Genomic DNA, 15,636 nt, shown 5'->3' with positions numbered 1-15,636 from the left:
CTTTCCTCAATATTCGCATAAATTTTGCCACTGGTGCTGACGCGGAGAGTATAAACCAGACTCTGCTCCCAAAGAGCACTCATTGAAAGCCCTCTCTCACTCTCTTCACATGATCAGAAATCTTACACCTGCTGACCTGTGCGTTGGCTCTGCAGCGCGTGTTTTATGCATGGAGCAGAGCATACGTTTTGGAGCAGCGCAGACCATGCACTGGCACAAATGCGACCATGTCAAAATTTTTAACTCGCACATAACTATCGGCATCGGAATCGGCCGATATCTTTCTGAATAATCGGCTATCGATATCGGCAGAGAAATTCAGTATCGGTGCATCTATAGTATTAATAAATATGTATTACTTATATTAATGTAATAATATTCATACTTAATAGGTACACAATATATTTTTTTAATATTTTATAATAATTTTATATTTTCATATTTGTTGTTATAATCACATTTGTCAACCATTAATCATAATTGAAATGTAATAAATTAAACAGCCCTATTCTAAAGACTGAATGATTTTCACTATCATTTTCAAAACTAAATCATGTTGAATTGTGTTTTTCAGGAAACTCTCCATCAGACGAGTCAGAGGAGCGGGACAAAGAGTCACGCACGCTTACTTACCCAGCATACATTGCCAGCCTGCTGGACTCGGGTGCCAAGCGCATGGCGGCAGGGGTGCGCATGGACTGCAGCAGCAAGGGCCAGTGCCCTCTTTCCTGCCACCTCTGCCACATGAGCCCTGGGCCTGCACGTCCTGCAGAACCTGTGCTGCTCAACATCACTAAAGCCACGCCAAACTATGAGCTGGTCAACAGCAATGAGACCTACCAGGTATGTGTGACTCATAATGTTATGCTCTCACCCCGCAGCCCTTGCCAGGTTACCCACTGAAGCTAAGCAGCGATGAGCCAGGCTGGGGCACCTCCTGGGGAAAACAAAGGTGCAATAGGTCAATGTGGACAATGTGTTAGTAGAGTCGACAGGTGGTCTGTGTGGGACCTATTGCACCAGTATAGAGATGGGAACATTAAAAATAGCAAAATGTAAAAAAAAAAAAAAAAAAGTCTATTCATCAATTAAACATATTGAGGTGCTATTTACCAGAAATGTAAGCCTAAAGATCAATCAAAAACATATGTATGTATGTATATATTTGAATGGAAATTAATTAAATATAATTACGTGAACAAAAAAATGTAATTATTTAAAACTAATTTACATTTCAAAAGGTATTTTATTTTAAGGTATTTATTTTTTTCCTTTTTCTGTCACAATCCTAATCTCTAAAATATCTTTATTGTAATAAATATGCATTATCCAGGACGATGCTGCACTCTAGTGGTGGTAGAGGACATCTCCCCACTTATACAGTAAACCTCATTGAGTGTAAAAATAGTGTTATATAACTGTAAATATTAGAATAATTCTTTATAATTAATATTAGTATTAATATGACATGCTCTGCATCTTTGTCTTTTCATGTAGGCTCTGCAAGAGGCCATGATGAGTGTACTATGGTGTTCTGCTAAAGGTGATGTTATTGATGACTGGTGTCGATGTGACTCCAATGCCTTTGGCACAGATGGACTCCCGACCTGTGCTCCTCTACCTCAACCAATGTGAGTTTAGGGAATTTACAGTTTCTGAAGTGAGGTTTTAAAGTAGAAGTTCAGCTCTTGGTCAAACATTAAGTCATAAATGGTCTATGTTGATTTTATACTCTTGTCAGGCTCAAGCTGTCCCATTCGTACGAACCTAGCAATTCATTGGTCATCATAGAATGGAATCATGCAGAGCCACCAATCGGAGTGAGAATTGTTGATTACCTCATCAGTCAAGAGAAGGTGACAGAGCGGACTGATCACTCCAAAGTTGAGACAGGTAGGTGAATTGTGATATGAGCTTATACAAAAGATTTGAGATATATAATATGCACATATAACTGCCTGCCTTTGATGTATTCTACAATAAAGGCTAAAAAAGAGAGTCAATATCGAATGCCCATTTATTCGGGAAGTAGCTGTGTGATAAGCAGGATAATGTACATTCAGACAGTCATTATCGCAAATTAAACTCCTTCAGGGCGATACAAGATCCCTCTGCCTCACGCTGGGGTCCTGATCATCCTGCCAGGGTTTATTTTGTGATAATGGCAACTGACTGCTCATGAATATATGAAATCTAAATTAATTTTAATTGAATTTGCCAACACTAAGTCTGAACCACAAAATGAAAGACTGTGGCTGTATGTTTTGTTGAAACAATGCAATAAAAATATGCATTAATATTTTATTCCAATATTTCGTTCCTCTGATTCAGAGGCTTTGATTGTGCAATGAAATCCCCTGCATAGTTGCCTTAAAATGAACTCTACCTGTGAATTAAAATAACTACCACAATTTATTAAGAACCCTGCAGTTAAGGGTTGTAAATCTGAGGGACGGCTGTTAAAATGAAGATTAAAGACCATTCCTGAGATAAAGTAAAACAAATGCATAAATTTAGAGAATTGCCCAAGTGTTTGGATGTTCCAGTTGACACCATTGGCCCTATTATCGGGGACTGGAAGCCATATCAGAAGGCGAAGAAACTCCTTAGACAGGGTAATCATTCAAGACAAAACCATGAGAGAAGCCGACGATCACTTTGATTTAGCTTCATAGTTCAGAAGCAGAAAGTAGATAAAAGTGAACTAGTCAACTGGATCATGTGGGAGGGAAGCACGCAAGAAGCCATTACTAAAAAGAACAAGCCAAAGCACATCTAGAGTTTGCCAAAAAGCATAATAACAGCTCATTTGTGTCATGGGATCAGATTATTGCAGTTAGATGAGACCAAAATGAAGCGTTTTAGTCTGAATTCAGTGTGAACTGCCCGCCTCTTACTCTTGACAGTTGATCATTCATTCATGGTTCATTCGTTCTGGCCTGTGATAATTGTGACATATTGTATCGGGCCTGTATTTTCCACTTTTAAAGTTCTGGATTAAGAATGCCATTTGGCCTCTAAATTATTAATAATCTGAAAATAACCCACAGCATGATATGAAATACCCTCTATGTTGTGCTTTCACCCTGTTTTAGATTCTAGACAGTGATGTATTTGTGTAATTTTGAAAGAATTAAACAGTTTGAGGTGAATATTAAGTCAATATGTGTCTCTCATCTCAGTCCTGGGCATAATGGACATCACATGGGATTTCCCCATGAACATCAAAAACTCTCACCTCAATCAGGGTGAATGTATGTTTATTTTAAGCCTCATTTATCAGAGAGTGTGATCCTGGATGAAGTCCATGTTATTGTTCTGCCAGGGTTTACTGAGTAGAATGAATATATCCTAACCTGAAAGGCCCTGGCATTCTAAATAGGAGCCTACCTCAGACACATGTATACTTTCCGCCCAGGACCTTCAACTCTAGTTGTGCTTTTCACCTCTCAAGTCCCCCTGGTCTTTGTACTTAGGTACTTACTATGCTCTATACCAGCGCCAGAGATTATAGTCCACTTTAGGCGAGAGTTGAAATCGTTTTTTTCACACAGATGATCAATGGTTCCTCAGAAGGCCTTGAAAGCAGGTCTTGATACTGGACTGGCCGTGCTCCATAAGGACTTAAGACACACATGTGGCTCACTGTTTTGTATGTGTCAGACATATCCAAAGATTGCTTGAGCTGCTCACAGCTTAAACTGTGAAGTGTTGTAAATACAATGAGAAAGACCACCTTGAAGCTGTGAAGGGCAGAGCCGCAGCAAGAGTTGATTCTGGTAATGATTAGGATTTAAGCCTTTCAGAATGAAGCAAAAATTATCATATGTTAAATAATTTTGGATGAATTTCAGAAACTTGAAATCCAGGACACTTTCCTTTTCCTACCAATTTCCTTTCCTGAAAAGAATAGTGAACCTCTACCAGGGACTGAATACTGGCAGTGCAAGACTAAAAGTGTAAATAAATATACACTAATGCAATAATAATGGCATGTGTTTTGTGGGAACCATGAGGATGTAGGCTTGAATTAGGCCATGACGTGTTCTAATTCTATTCGACCCCAACTTCCTGTGTCTGTCGATTTTGTTTGAGTTAAAAATTAAAAAATGAAGGGGGGAAAAACCTTTTTCTTCTTCTTCTTCTTTTTTTTTTAAATAAATAAACTATCCTTATATACATGTATATAGTACAAAAAGCACATATACTGTTGTTCAAAGGATTCGGGTTAGTAAGATTTTTTCTCTTCTTTTTGAATGAAATACATTAATTCTATAAATAAAATTGATCCAAAATCTCAATATTACGTTTACAGTGTTACAAAGGATATATATATATATATATATATATATATATATATATATATATATATTAAAACAAACCTTCGGTCCATCATAAAATACTGAAAAAAGTATCCAAAGTTTCCAAAATAATATTCTGCCCCACTACTTTCAGTATTGATAATAATATATATATATATATATATATTTAGATAATGTGACACTAAAGACTGGAATAATGGCTCCTTAAAATTTAGATTTGCCATTAGAGGAATAAATAAATTTTAAAATATAAAAAAACAGTTATTTTAAACTAAAATCATATTTCACAATATTATTATTTTTATTGTATATTTTAATCAAATAAATCCTTGGTGAGCTTACAAAGTTTTCGTTGTTGTTGTTTTTGTAAATATTTTTAAAAGTCTCTCAAAATCATAAAAAAAAATCACAAAGTCTTAAATTTAAAATATTATATTTTACATGTATGTTAGTAGGAGAGAGTGCTTTGACAATGCAGTCGTTAATGCTTCTGTTTGCTCTTGAAGTCGTTTTATGTGGCAGGCTACTCTGCAACTGCAGCCAAGCAAAATTAAACTCCTGATAATGATAATTTCCCCCCTGTTATAATGGTTGCTACGCCCTTGTTTGTATGTAAATTATTTCAGGCTTACACCTGTATCATTAGCTCTATAAAAGAGACTGATGCAGAACTTCCTCCCAATTTAGCGGTACTTTTACCAAATATAGTGCGGAGTCCCAAACTGTGTTTGCACCGTGACAGCCTTTGGCTTCCCTGTTATATGTTCCTCTATCTTCATCCATTCCCCTCTTTCACTTTAAAGGCATGCCCCTTGCCTGTCCTCCTCCACCTCTGTTGTTGCCCTGTCCAAATTAGACTTCAGACACGTTGTGGCTGTTAAAGCAGAAAAGAACATCATGTTATATCAAGTCCAAATGTGGAACTGTGAAAATGAGATTGATGAGGAGATTATCGTAGAGGTCTTACTCCAAGCCATATACGTATGGGTGTTTCTTCCTATTTATCCGCAGAAGTAACGTTTTGTTCTTTACAAGCCTCCAATTTAAAGGTGGCCAGAACCATCAACTTTTCAGACTTTTCTGGAAAGTTCAGAATATACTCCACAGGCTGTCAGAAGACTGATTATAAAACCTTATCCGATTTTCAGGAAACATATGAGGGATTTTCTTAGCTTGTACATGACTGTCCTTCATTTGCTGCACAAAAACAGAGGCTGTAACTTGCTACCCACGTAGCAAGTCATTACAATCCCCTGTTTATGTTTTACCAGGATTTGTTTGACATGTCTGCGCTAATAGCTCACAAAGCACAGATGTTCTTCTTAACAAATGACCATTTCATTCGCCTGACTCAAAGGCATAGTTAACACAGAAATGAAAATGATGTCATCATTTACTCACTCTTATCATTCCAAACCTTTATGACATACTTTTTTTCAGTGAAACTTAAAAGATGTTTTGAGAAATGTCCCATGAATGTTGGGTTACCAGCATTCTTCAAAATATCCAATTTGCGTTCCATAGAAGAAGAAAAGAAATACAGGTTTGGAATGACATGAAGGTAAGTGAATGATGACAGAGTTTGTAATTTTTGGAAAAAAAAAAATCCAAAATGTTGTTTTAAAATGTTATTTGTTTCCTGTGGAACACACAAGGAAACAAGGAACACAATTCTGAAACATCTTTAGGACTTTTCCAAAGCCAGTTCATAATCTTCCCTGTCAAGTATCTATCGTTATTCACTGATAATCTTCCCTTGCAGTTTGGTTTGTGAACTGGATAAATCAGCTCACTGAAAATAATTGGTTCAAAATAATGATTTGTTAATGAATCTGATTGGCCTGGTTCTCAGGTTCAACTCACTTTTTTGGTTCTTGACTGTAGAGCAGGATTATCAGTGGACAGCGGCTTGAATTGTCATCTGTTTCTCATATGACTAAGGCTGGGAATACAGTAAGTTTGGCTTTTTCTTATGATGTTTTTTTGTAATTTCTCAACTGTTACGAAAACGAAACTCATAAGTGTCTAAAAATGCTCCTACGTCAGTTTTCTGTAAATCATTGTAACTGTGGACATGCACGGAATTCACTTGGAAATGGAAAAATCGAATTTTTGCACATAAATGACATGAACCACATTTGCCATACGATTTCCTTCACCACATATACAATGTCTCTTCCTGAAAATGATGTTCAGCGCTTTATTTTGTGTATGGTTGCCTGGAAACTAGATGTGGCTCATCTTACCTTGTGGCTGATTTTACTTTTGTCTGAGGTTAAGCAAATAATAACAGAATTTTCATTGTGGGTGAACTATTCCTGTAAAAACTGACTTGATTTGGAAATTCAAGTGTTTACTGGACATGTTAGGAGTTTAAAAAATCTGAGTGTGTTAGTGAGAGTAACCCATTGATATTATAGCAATAGCACACACTGTGAGTCTTTGCCGGCTCTGCATGCTAATAGAGCACTTAATTGGAATCAGGCACACGACGTGACATCATAGCATGTGCTCTTCTCTCTCATGGTGTGGGAACCGAGTAAATGGGAAGTCTGCCTTCAGTCATCTCACCCCGACTAGACACGCTGTGAAAACCAACAGCTTTCCCCGCCAGACTGATGTCAGGACTTTGATCGCACAATTACAGCCGGGTTTACTCGAGGGTCATAGGGACATAACATCCTACCATAAAAACACAGTCTCTCTCCCACGGGTGGCATAAAGAACCGGGTGCCACACTTCCCCTAGTAAAGCAGAGGGACCTCGCCTCCAAGCAGCAGGCAAAACAAGAGCCCGAAAATTCCCGAATAGGTGGAGGACACAGTTTCACTCCTGAGGAATGTTTCCGTAGCACAGCTCCTGGAGGATGATCTCACTCTGTGTCTGTGAGCAGGGTCAGGTTTTGGAGCCTGAGCAGGTGCACCGCGGAAGCTGGCACCGATCGCACTGATTCACTCATATTCCCACAAATCTGGGTGTTTGTGCGTGCACATAATTTTGGACAGGCATTTAACTCTGTGTAATGAGCTGTTTTTGTTTGGGTGGATGCTTTTACATTTGCACATGTAGTGTATGTGTGTGTCTGAGAATGTTTATTCCATTACTCCAGTCTTCAGTGTCACATGGTTCTTCACAAATCATTCTAATATGCTGATTTGGTGCTCAAGATGTCTTATAATTCTTATTGAACCGAAATTTCAACAGAATAGCGTTTATTTGAAATAATAGAAATTCTGTGTAACATTATAAATATCTTTTCTGTCACTGTTGATCAATTTAATGCATCTTTGCAAAATAAAAGCATTAATTACTTTTTATTTACTTTTTTTAATCTTACTGACCCCAAACCTCCTAAAACAATCTCTTTATTTCCAAGTTTTAATTAGATTTTGAATCTCACATTTCCCTTGTGACTCCACTGTGTGATCATTTTGCACCTGTGCAAATTGCTAGACATAATATCCTGTGAATACCAAGAGGATCACAATATAGTCCAAAATCATAAAAGCATATTGTCTCCGCCTGTTATTGGAACTCGAGGGCCTTGAGGTTTCTATCCAGGCAGATGATTTTATGATGTACAGTTGCTGATCTACAGATTTAACAGAATTGAAGGTGGTTTGAGCTGTGCTGTAAAAGCCCACCTCCACATTTTTTTAAATGCTTAGTTGGTCAGGAGCCATTAACGTGCTGCCGGGCATGTCTCCACGCAACAACCACATGGCCTCTATTTATAATTAATATGAAATTATGCATTCTTACGTCTTTAAAGGAACAGTTCACCTAAAAATTATTTTTTCTTAAAATATACCTACCCTCAGGCTGTCAAAGATGTTGATATTTCTTAATCTGAACAGATTTGGGGAAATTTAACATTACGTCACTTGCTCACCAGTGGATCCACTGCAATGAATGGGTGCTGTCAGAATGAAAGTCCAAACAGCTGATAAAAACATCACAGTAATCCAAAAGTAATTTGTATTACTCAAGTCCATCAATTAATGTATTTTAATGTCTGAAGAGAAAGGCTGCATATTTGTAATAAGTATAAAAAAAAAAAAACAGTTCCTTCAATATACCAGTCCATAAACCATAATAATGCTTCTGCTGGGGAAAAGTCCATCTTCTGTTGTCCTCTCACATCAAAATATTTGTTTAGAATAATATATTGGATTGTTTTTGTGTGTGCTTAATCTGTGCATATGTCTCTCCTGATTCAGACAATATTTTTTGTTTGTTTGTTTTTTTGTGTGTGTGTGATTATTTATTTATTTTGGCTAGAGAGAGCAATATTATGGTTAGAGAACTATTTTTTGGAAGCATTGGTTGGAAATAAATAACTGATGGATTTATTTATTATAAACAGCTTTTTGTTTTGCAAGATGTTGATTGATGGACTGGATTGTTTTTGTGAGCTTTTTGGGTCCTCATTTTGATGGCACCCATTCACTGCAGAGTATCCATTAGTGAGCGAATGATATAATGGTACATTTTTCCAAATCTGTTCTGATTGAGAAACAAACTCATCTACAGTACATGGCCTCAGGATGAGTAAATTTGAGCAAATTTTCATTTCTAGGTGAACTATTCCTTTAACTTAGCCCTATGCTTTCTACTCTAATGATTTATTGCAGTATAATGTTTAATATTAGACAAGTTTTTGACTATATACTTGACTCTGATTGGTCAATCGCAGCAATTAGTGATATAAAATAGTATTCAAATAAGATTTATTCTTTATTATTGATTTGTTTGTTTATTTGTGATCATTTAGTCAGAATCAATCTTATATTTGGTTCCTCCATCATTCTGAACGTTTGGTTGCGTCTTTATGTGTTGTGATTTTATGATTACCTCAGATGTTTACAGTTTTTATTAGTAGAAATTATGATTTTTATGTTTTTGACCGATTGCTACCAATTCTTGTTTTCAAATGTGTTCTTTGTATTTTCTCATTCTGCCCTCACTGAAATTGTTTTTAGGGCTTTCTTTGGTGTGGTCGGCCTTTAGTCACATTTGGTATATAAACATGTCTTCCAGGCATTTTTCTTACCTTTACAGCACATGAAAGCTAAGTGTTATCACTTGTTGGTTGCAAGTGTGGGAGTATATCAAATTGTAGGAAAGAGCATGTATCACAATTTAATCGATGCTGAGCGGCAGCTAAGCTCTTAGCAGTGCTATGACGTAGATGGCAAGTGTAACATCTATATCAAAAGCTTTTTGCATGAAAATGAAATCAGATTAAAGAGTTTTCGTTTTTTTACTCCCATCCAAGTAAACTCTGCGTAGCGCTAACTCCACCTTTCCTCTTGCTACAATTAACCTTTTATATCCTCTTTTCGTTGAAGAAGACAATATGTTCCACGTGGGAGATCGAGTCAGTTAATCATTTTTGTGGAGGAAATGCCAAGAATTGATACATTACAAATCTTTGTTATCCATCGCTCGCTCTCTGTTCATCAAAGTAGACAACAAAGGCCAGATGTTTGTGGAGTACTTTGCCGGGCTCCCACGTGTGTTTGGTACCAGAGCGTTGCTGTTTAATCGAATTGGTAAACCTTCCAGCTATTTGGACACAGAGCTGATCCTGTGATGGATTTGTTGTTGTTTTTTATTTGCAATGTTTACCTGTTCAACAGAAACAAAAGATCCTCTATATGTGTGGTCAGGCTCATGCAGTTCCCTAAGTCTAATAGAAGCTTTCTTTTCTTTCTTGCTTTCTTTTTCATTTTGGAGTTTTTAGTTGTAGTTTTTATATGAGTTGGTAGAAATAAAGATCCCTCTGTTTGTGTGGCAAAGGGCAGGTTCTTCCTTTCTTTCTTTCTTTCTTTCTTTCTTTCTTTCTTTCTTTCTACTTCACTTCCTTCCTTCCTTCCTTTTATCCTTTTGTCTAATATAATTTTCTAAGACAAATGTTTTCTTTGCTCTGTGTGGCCAGAGGTCCCAGAAAATCACCTTACTTACTTCCCTTCTTCCTTCTTTCCTTACTTCCTCTCCTTTTCTTTCTTTCTTTCTTTCTTTCTTTCTTTCTTTCTTTCTTTCTTTCTTTCTTTCTTTCTTTCTTTCTTTCTTTCTTTCTTTCTTTCTTTCCATTTTACTTAATTTCCTTCTTTCCTTTTATCATTCCCCCAGTTCTCTAATATAAACCTTTTCTTTTCCTTCTTGGCTTTCTTCAGTCATTGCTTCTATCCTATTCTCTAGTAGAATTCTTGCTCTATATGTGTGTCCAAGGGTCTCATAAAATCACTTGCTTTCCTTCCTACTTTCCTTCCTTCCTTCCTTAATTTCTTCTCCTGTCTGTCTCTGTCTCTCTTTATGCTTGTACATGTTTAAACACATTCAGCTTCCTGGTTCACCACAGTGTCTATGTGGCTAAGTAGAAACAAATCAGTTTAGAGGAGACATATGGCAAACATTGTGGAAAAGCTTTAGGCTCAAAACACTAGCAGCTCACATGAATCCAATTCACAGCTGTTGCCTCTGTATGTTTTTAATGGAATCCTCTGTATTTCATAGGCAAAATAAATATTTTTGTACACCATGGCTCAGTGTTCACCATACACACGTGTATTTGTATACACAGGTTCATGTTCTCTTTTTATCCACAGATTATTTATCTTGTTTCAGTAATGCACAAATCTGATACTTACAGCTAGCTACATCTAAAAAAAATTGAATATCATGAAAAAGGTCAAAATTTTTTGTCTCTCATTTCAGAAAGTGAAACCCGTATATTATATAGATTCATTACACATAGAGTGAAATATTTTAAGACTTTATTTCTTGACATTTTGATGATTATGGCTTACAGATAACGAAAACCCGAAATTCAGTGTCTCAGAAAATTTGAATATTACATAAGATCAATAAAAAAAGGATATTTTAAACAGAAATGTCAGGCTTCTGAAATGTATGCTCATTTCTATGCACTCAATACTTGGTTGGGCCTCCTTTTACATGAATTACCGCATCATCTGAAAAGAGGATTTTGGATCACTGAGCAACAGTCCAGTTCTTTTTCTCCGTAGCCCAGGTAAGATGCTTCTGGCGTTGTTTCTGTTTCAGAAGTGGCTTGGTAACCCTTTTCCTGAAGACGTCTGAGTGTGGTGACTCTTGACTCCAGCTTCAGTCCACTCCTTGTGAAGCTCTCCCAAGTGTTTGAATTTGCTTTGCTTGACAGTATTCTCAAGTTTGCGGTCATCCCTGTTGCTTGTGCACCTTTTCCTACCCAGTTTCTTCCTTCCAGTCAACTTTGCATTTAATATGCTTTGATACAGCACTCTGTAAACAGCCACACCTTTCAGTAATGACCCTCTGTGACTTGGCCTCTTTGTGGAGGGCGTCAATGATTGTCTTCTGGATCATTGCCAAGTCAGCAGTCTTCCCCATTATTGTGGTTTCAAAGAACAAGAGATACCCAGAATTTATACTGTAGGGATGGTCATTAATTGAAGCTCAAATGTAAATATTTTAATATTTTGAGATACTGATTTTTGACTTTCATGAGCTGTAAGCTCTAATCATCTAAATTAAAACAAAAAAACTTTTGAAATGCTTTACTTTACATGTAATGAATCTAAAATATATGAAAGTTTCACTTTTTGAAATAAGTTACAAGAACTTTTTCACGATATTCAAATTTTTTGAGATGCACCTGTAATGTACTGTAGGAGTCATTTGAGGAATGTTGTCTTTGGCTCAGATGTTGAGAGAAGGGTCTTGCCTTGAACTGCTGAAAATGTTATGCACTCTAAGACAGCATCTTTTAGTCGTCCCGTTGGTTGGCTGGTTTTTACATATATGATGCCAGATCTTTTATGAAAATGCTTTTTTTTCACTACCGACATCTGCTTAAAACAATAAATGCTTTAGTTGAGTGTTTTTCTGTAAATTTATCCATGCCATTTATTTTTCTTTAATTCTGGATAAATCAGAGGGACATTAATTGGCATGTTGTTCAATCCTTAAATGAGGTCATTCTAGGACAGGGTATTCCCAAATAAAGGTTCACCTACCACATGTATTATTCTCTGTATAAGACCATGTCAAAGTGCTTTCACATGTTTGAACTGTTTATAAATTTGAAAAGTTTCTTTCTGCCAATGGATAGATTGAGCAAGCCAGGTGTCATCTTCAGTGCTTTCCATTGTGCTGTATAAAGTCATGTTCTGACATTTTCAAGTTTTGATTCACTTGGCAGACCTCTTCCCTTCAGCAAATAGATGTTTTTGTTTTCTTTTTTAATGAAATGTTGCATATAGAAGTTTTTGATTTGCTTTGGACTTGCATGTATCATTTCTTCAACACTGAGGGTGATTCTCCTCCAAAATGTCTTGCAAATTCTCTTGGATAGGTTGGGATCCTTTACCTGGCTGGACCTTGATGTTTTAACAAGCTAATGAGAATCAGAGATGGTTTTTGGTTAAAGCCCATGAAAGTTTAACAGAGGGCAGCCATGCAGGCAGCATTGTGTGGTCATGTCAACCCAGGTCTTTCCCGTTAAAAAATGGGACTGAGGCATGAGAATGGAACATGATGAAAGAGTATAAATTCAGCTGTATTTGCCAGACACCTGTACTTGTAACCATTGTCAGACAAAGCTTTAGATTTATGAAGTGGGGATATCTTGATAGGTATTTTTTTTTTATTTAGCTTATTATTATTTTCATATCACCATTTGTCAAAGAGAGTTAAAGTGTCAAGGAGCACAATTGTTGCAGTGTCTTATGGAAAAACTGCACACAGTTGATACTGATGGCTTTAGTTATGTGGACGTTTTATTGGAAACCTTTTTCCTGCAGATCTGTTGCTGTAGGGAACTGGACTGGAAGTTTCCATGCCAGTGCATGACGACACTTAAAATGGAGAGAATGAGCATGAAAAAAAAAAATGGTTAAAGTGTTAAGCTTAAGAAAGAAGGTAAGGATACTGAACTTTAATTATACTGGCAATATTAGTTTGGTCACCATAATGCGATTCTTTTATTCAATGATTTACCTTCCTTTCTAAAGAAAACGTATTTATCATCTTTTGTAGAAAAATCATAAACTCCTAAATTTCTCCTTTCTGTGTTGTTTTCTGAGAACTACACCAACAGATTTGCCAGGGGCTTATATATGTTTTTAGATCACAAGTATAATTTGTTTAAAACATTGAGATACAAAGTCTAAAGAAGTTACAATAACATTTTGTATGATTCATTTGATGTCGGAAACTGACATAAAAAGTCACAATTACCTTTTTAATTATTTTATACTGTGGTGGAAACGGGCTTCCATTTAAATGTAATTATTTTATCATGTGAGCAGCCAAAGCACTTCCTACTCCATTGTTCCCATTCAGTATTCCCACAAAAAAGCCCCCCATAAATAATCTTAAAATATCATAAATGGTACACAGTTTATATCTCATAAAAACACTCTTGCAAAATTTTCCACACACATCAAAGTTTTATTGCCTTTTTACAACATTTCACCTTTTTTCGACACAAAACAGAGATGTTAGAGCTTGTTGTCCGTGGAACTGTGTTTGACTGGATAAATATGAGCTGAACTGCTGCAGTCCCTCACAATGTCACTTTTCATTAACATTAGCGCACGTGTTCCTCAACTCTCTACTCCACAAGCACTGTAAATACTTCCTGGTGACAGCAAGCACATAATCACACACACTCTTATCCCCTCCGCGTTTATCCTGGCATCGAGTTCTCAGAAGCCTGGTATTTTTGAAGAGGAGGCCTCCAGGAAGACAAGCAGGGTGACCACCACTTTTAAAAGTTCCCCATCACAGACGGGAGGTTTCTCTTTGCTATGAAAGGCACACGAGGCCCCTGTGCTCATGTCCTGTGACGCATGCAGGCCACCTGGGCAAACAGTCTTCCTGTCCACTTCTTAATAAGAAAGGCAAAGCACATCAGCTCCACAGGTGACTTGTGTATGGGTTCTTTATTTGGTTTTAGATGGCAGACACTCATAGCTCGATCTGGGTCACGCGTCTCGTGTGAAATCAAACCACTGACATCTTCTCCAGTCAAAATGTCCAAACCACATGCAGGGTCTCCATCTCTGGAAAGTTCAAGGTGTTCCACTGACCAGGGGAAGTAGGGAAACACTTGTTTTCATAGCATTGGGTTCGAATCAGGCAGGGGTTTTCAGGGTGAGGGAAATCCTCATGCAAAACAGTGTCCTGTGTTCCCATAGCAGAGGCTTTCCTGAGAAGATGGGTCTGTTTTGCTGATGTTTGTTTTCCCTGCACATGCATGGTTGTCTCCTAATGACGTATCATTAATCATACTTGATTAGAGACTCTTAAAACTAAACAAACAAACAGTTTGTTTTAAATGTTTAAAAACATGGGAGATCAAAACGGGTTATTAGATCCTGTAAACTTGTGTGTGTGTGTGTGTGTGTGTGTGTGCGCTAAACTAAGTCTTCTCCTTTTCACAGAGACCATGTTGAGTTTCGTGGATGACATCATGTCAGGGGCCAAATCTCCGTGTGTGATGCTCGGGGACATCCCTGATCCCCTCTCCTCTGTCTCCTTGATCATACGCTGTCTGGAGCCAGACACTACATATATGTGAGTTCCTCCTGCTATATAATGGGACTAAAAAAATGACTTTATTTGCCTCAATTTTTTTCAAAATAGCTGCAGTCGCACTTTGAAATTAATCAGATAATTAATCATGAGAATGTTTTTTAACACAAATGTGTCATTTCATGTGATTTTCTCTTGATTTTATCAAAATTATATTGCATTAGCACCCACTACCCTTAAAACCACCTGTCCTATCGTAACGTTATATTGATACTAAAATTCAGTTTGTTATGCATGTTATAAAAATAATAATAAATTTATAAATTATTACTATTATTATTATTTTATTATTATAATTTCCAACAAGCATATCAGAATATTGTATGATAATAATAATTATTATTATTCATATTCATATTATTATTATTTGTATTACTATTATTAGATATTAGTACTGTCAACTCGATTAATTGCGATTAATCACATCCAAAATAAAAGTTTGTTTACATATGTATATTATACATATATTTATTTGTAAATGTATATATATTTATATGTACATAAATCATATATAAATATTCATATGTGTGTATGGATATATATTTATATATGCATTATATTATATATAAATATATATATATATATATCACATTTCTTACACATGTACAGTATGTGTGTATATCTATATATGCATAGAAATATACACAGTACACACATATATATTAGTAAACAAACATTAATTTTGGATGTGATTAATCACAATTAATCTATTTTA

At 36.4% G+C, this 15,636-nt stretch overlaps 1 protein-coding gene across 1 annotated transcript in view; it reads left to right on the top strand.

The window, feature by feature from the left end:
- The window catches only part of astn1 (astrotactin 1), a gene marked incomplete at both ends in the record, with an annotated part of 275,148 nt that overhangs the window by 249,982 nt on the left and 9,530 nt on the right, over positions 1–15,636 (top strand). Inside the window, 4 exons of the mRNA XM_079434773.1 lie at positions 575–843; positions 1,498–1,631; positions 1,742–1,893; positions 14,771–14,903. Of these exons, the coding sequence (XP_079290899.1) occupies positions 575–843; positions 1,498–1,631; positions 1,742–1,893; positions 14,771–14,903 (688 nt within the window). The remainder of the gene's footprint in view (positions 1–574; positions 844–1,497; positions 1,632–1,741; positions 1,894–14,770; positions 14,904–15,636) is intronic.

This window comes from Barbus barbus (assembly GCF_936440315.1).
Source record: "Barbus barbus genome assembly, chromosome: 15".
Taxonomy (NCBI): domain Eukaryota; kingdom Metazoa; phylum Chordata; class Actinopteri; order Cypriniformes; family Cyprinidae; genus Barbus; species Barbus barbus.
The sequence above is the reverse complement of the archived record's forward strand: the minus strand, read 5'-3'. Positions and strand labels throughout refer to the sequence as shown.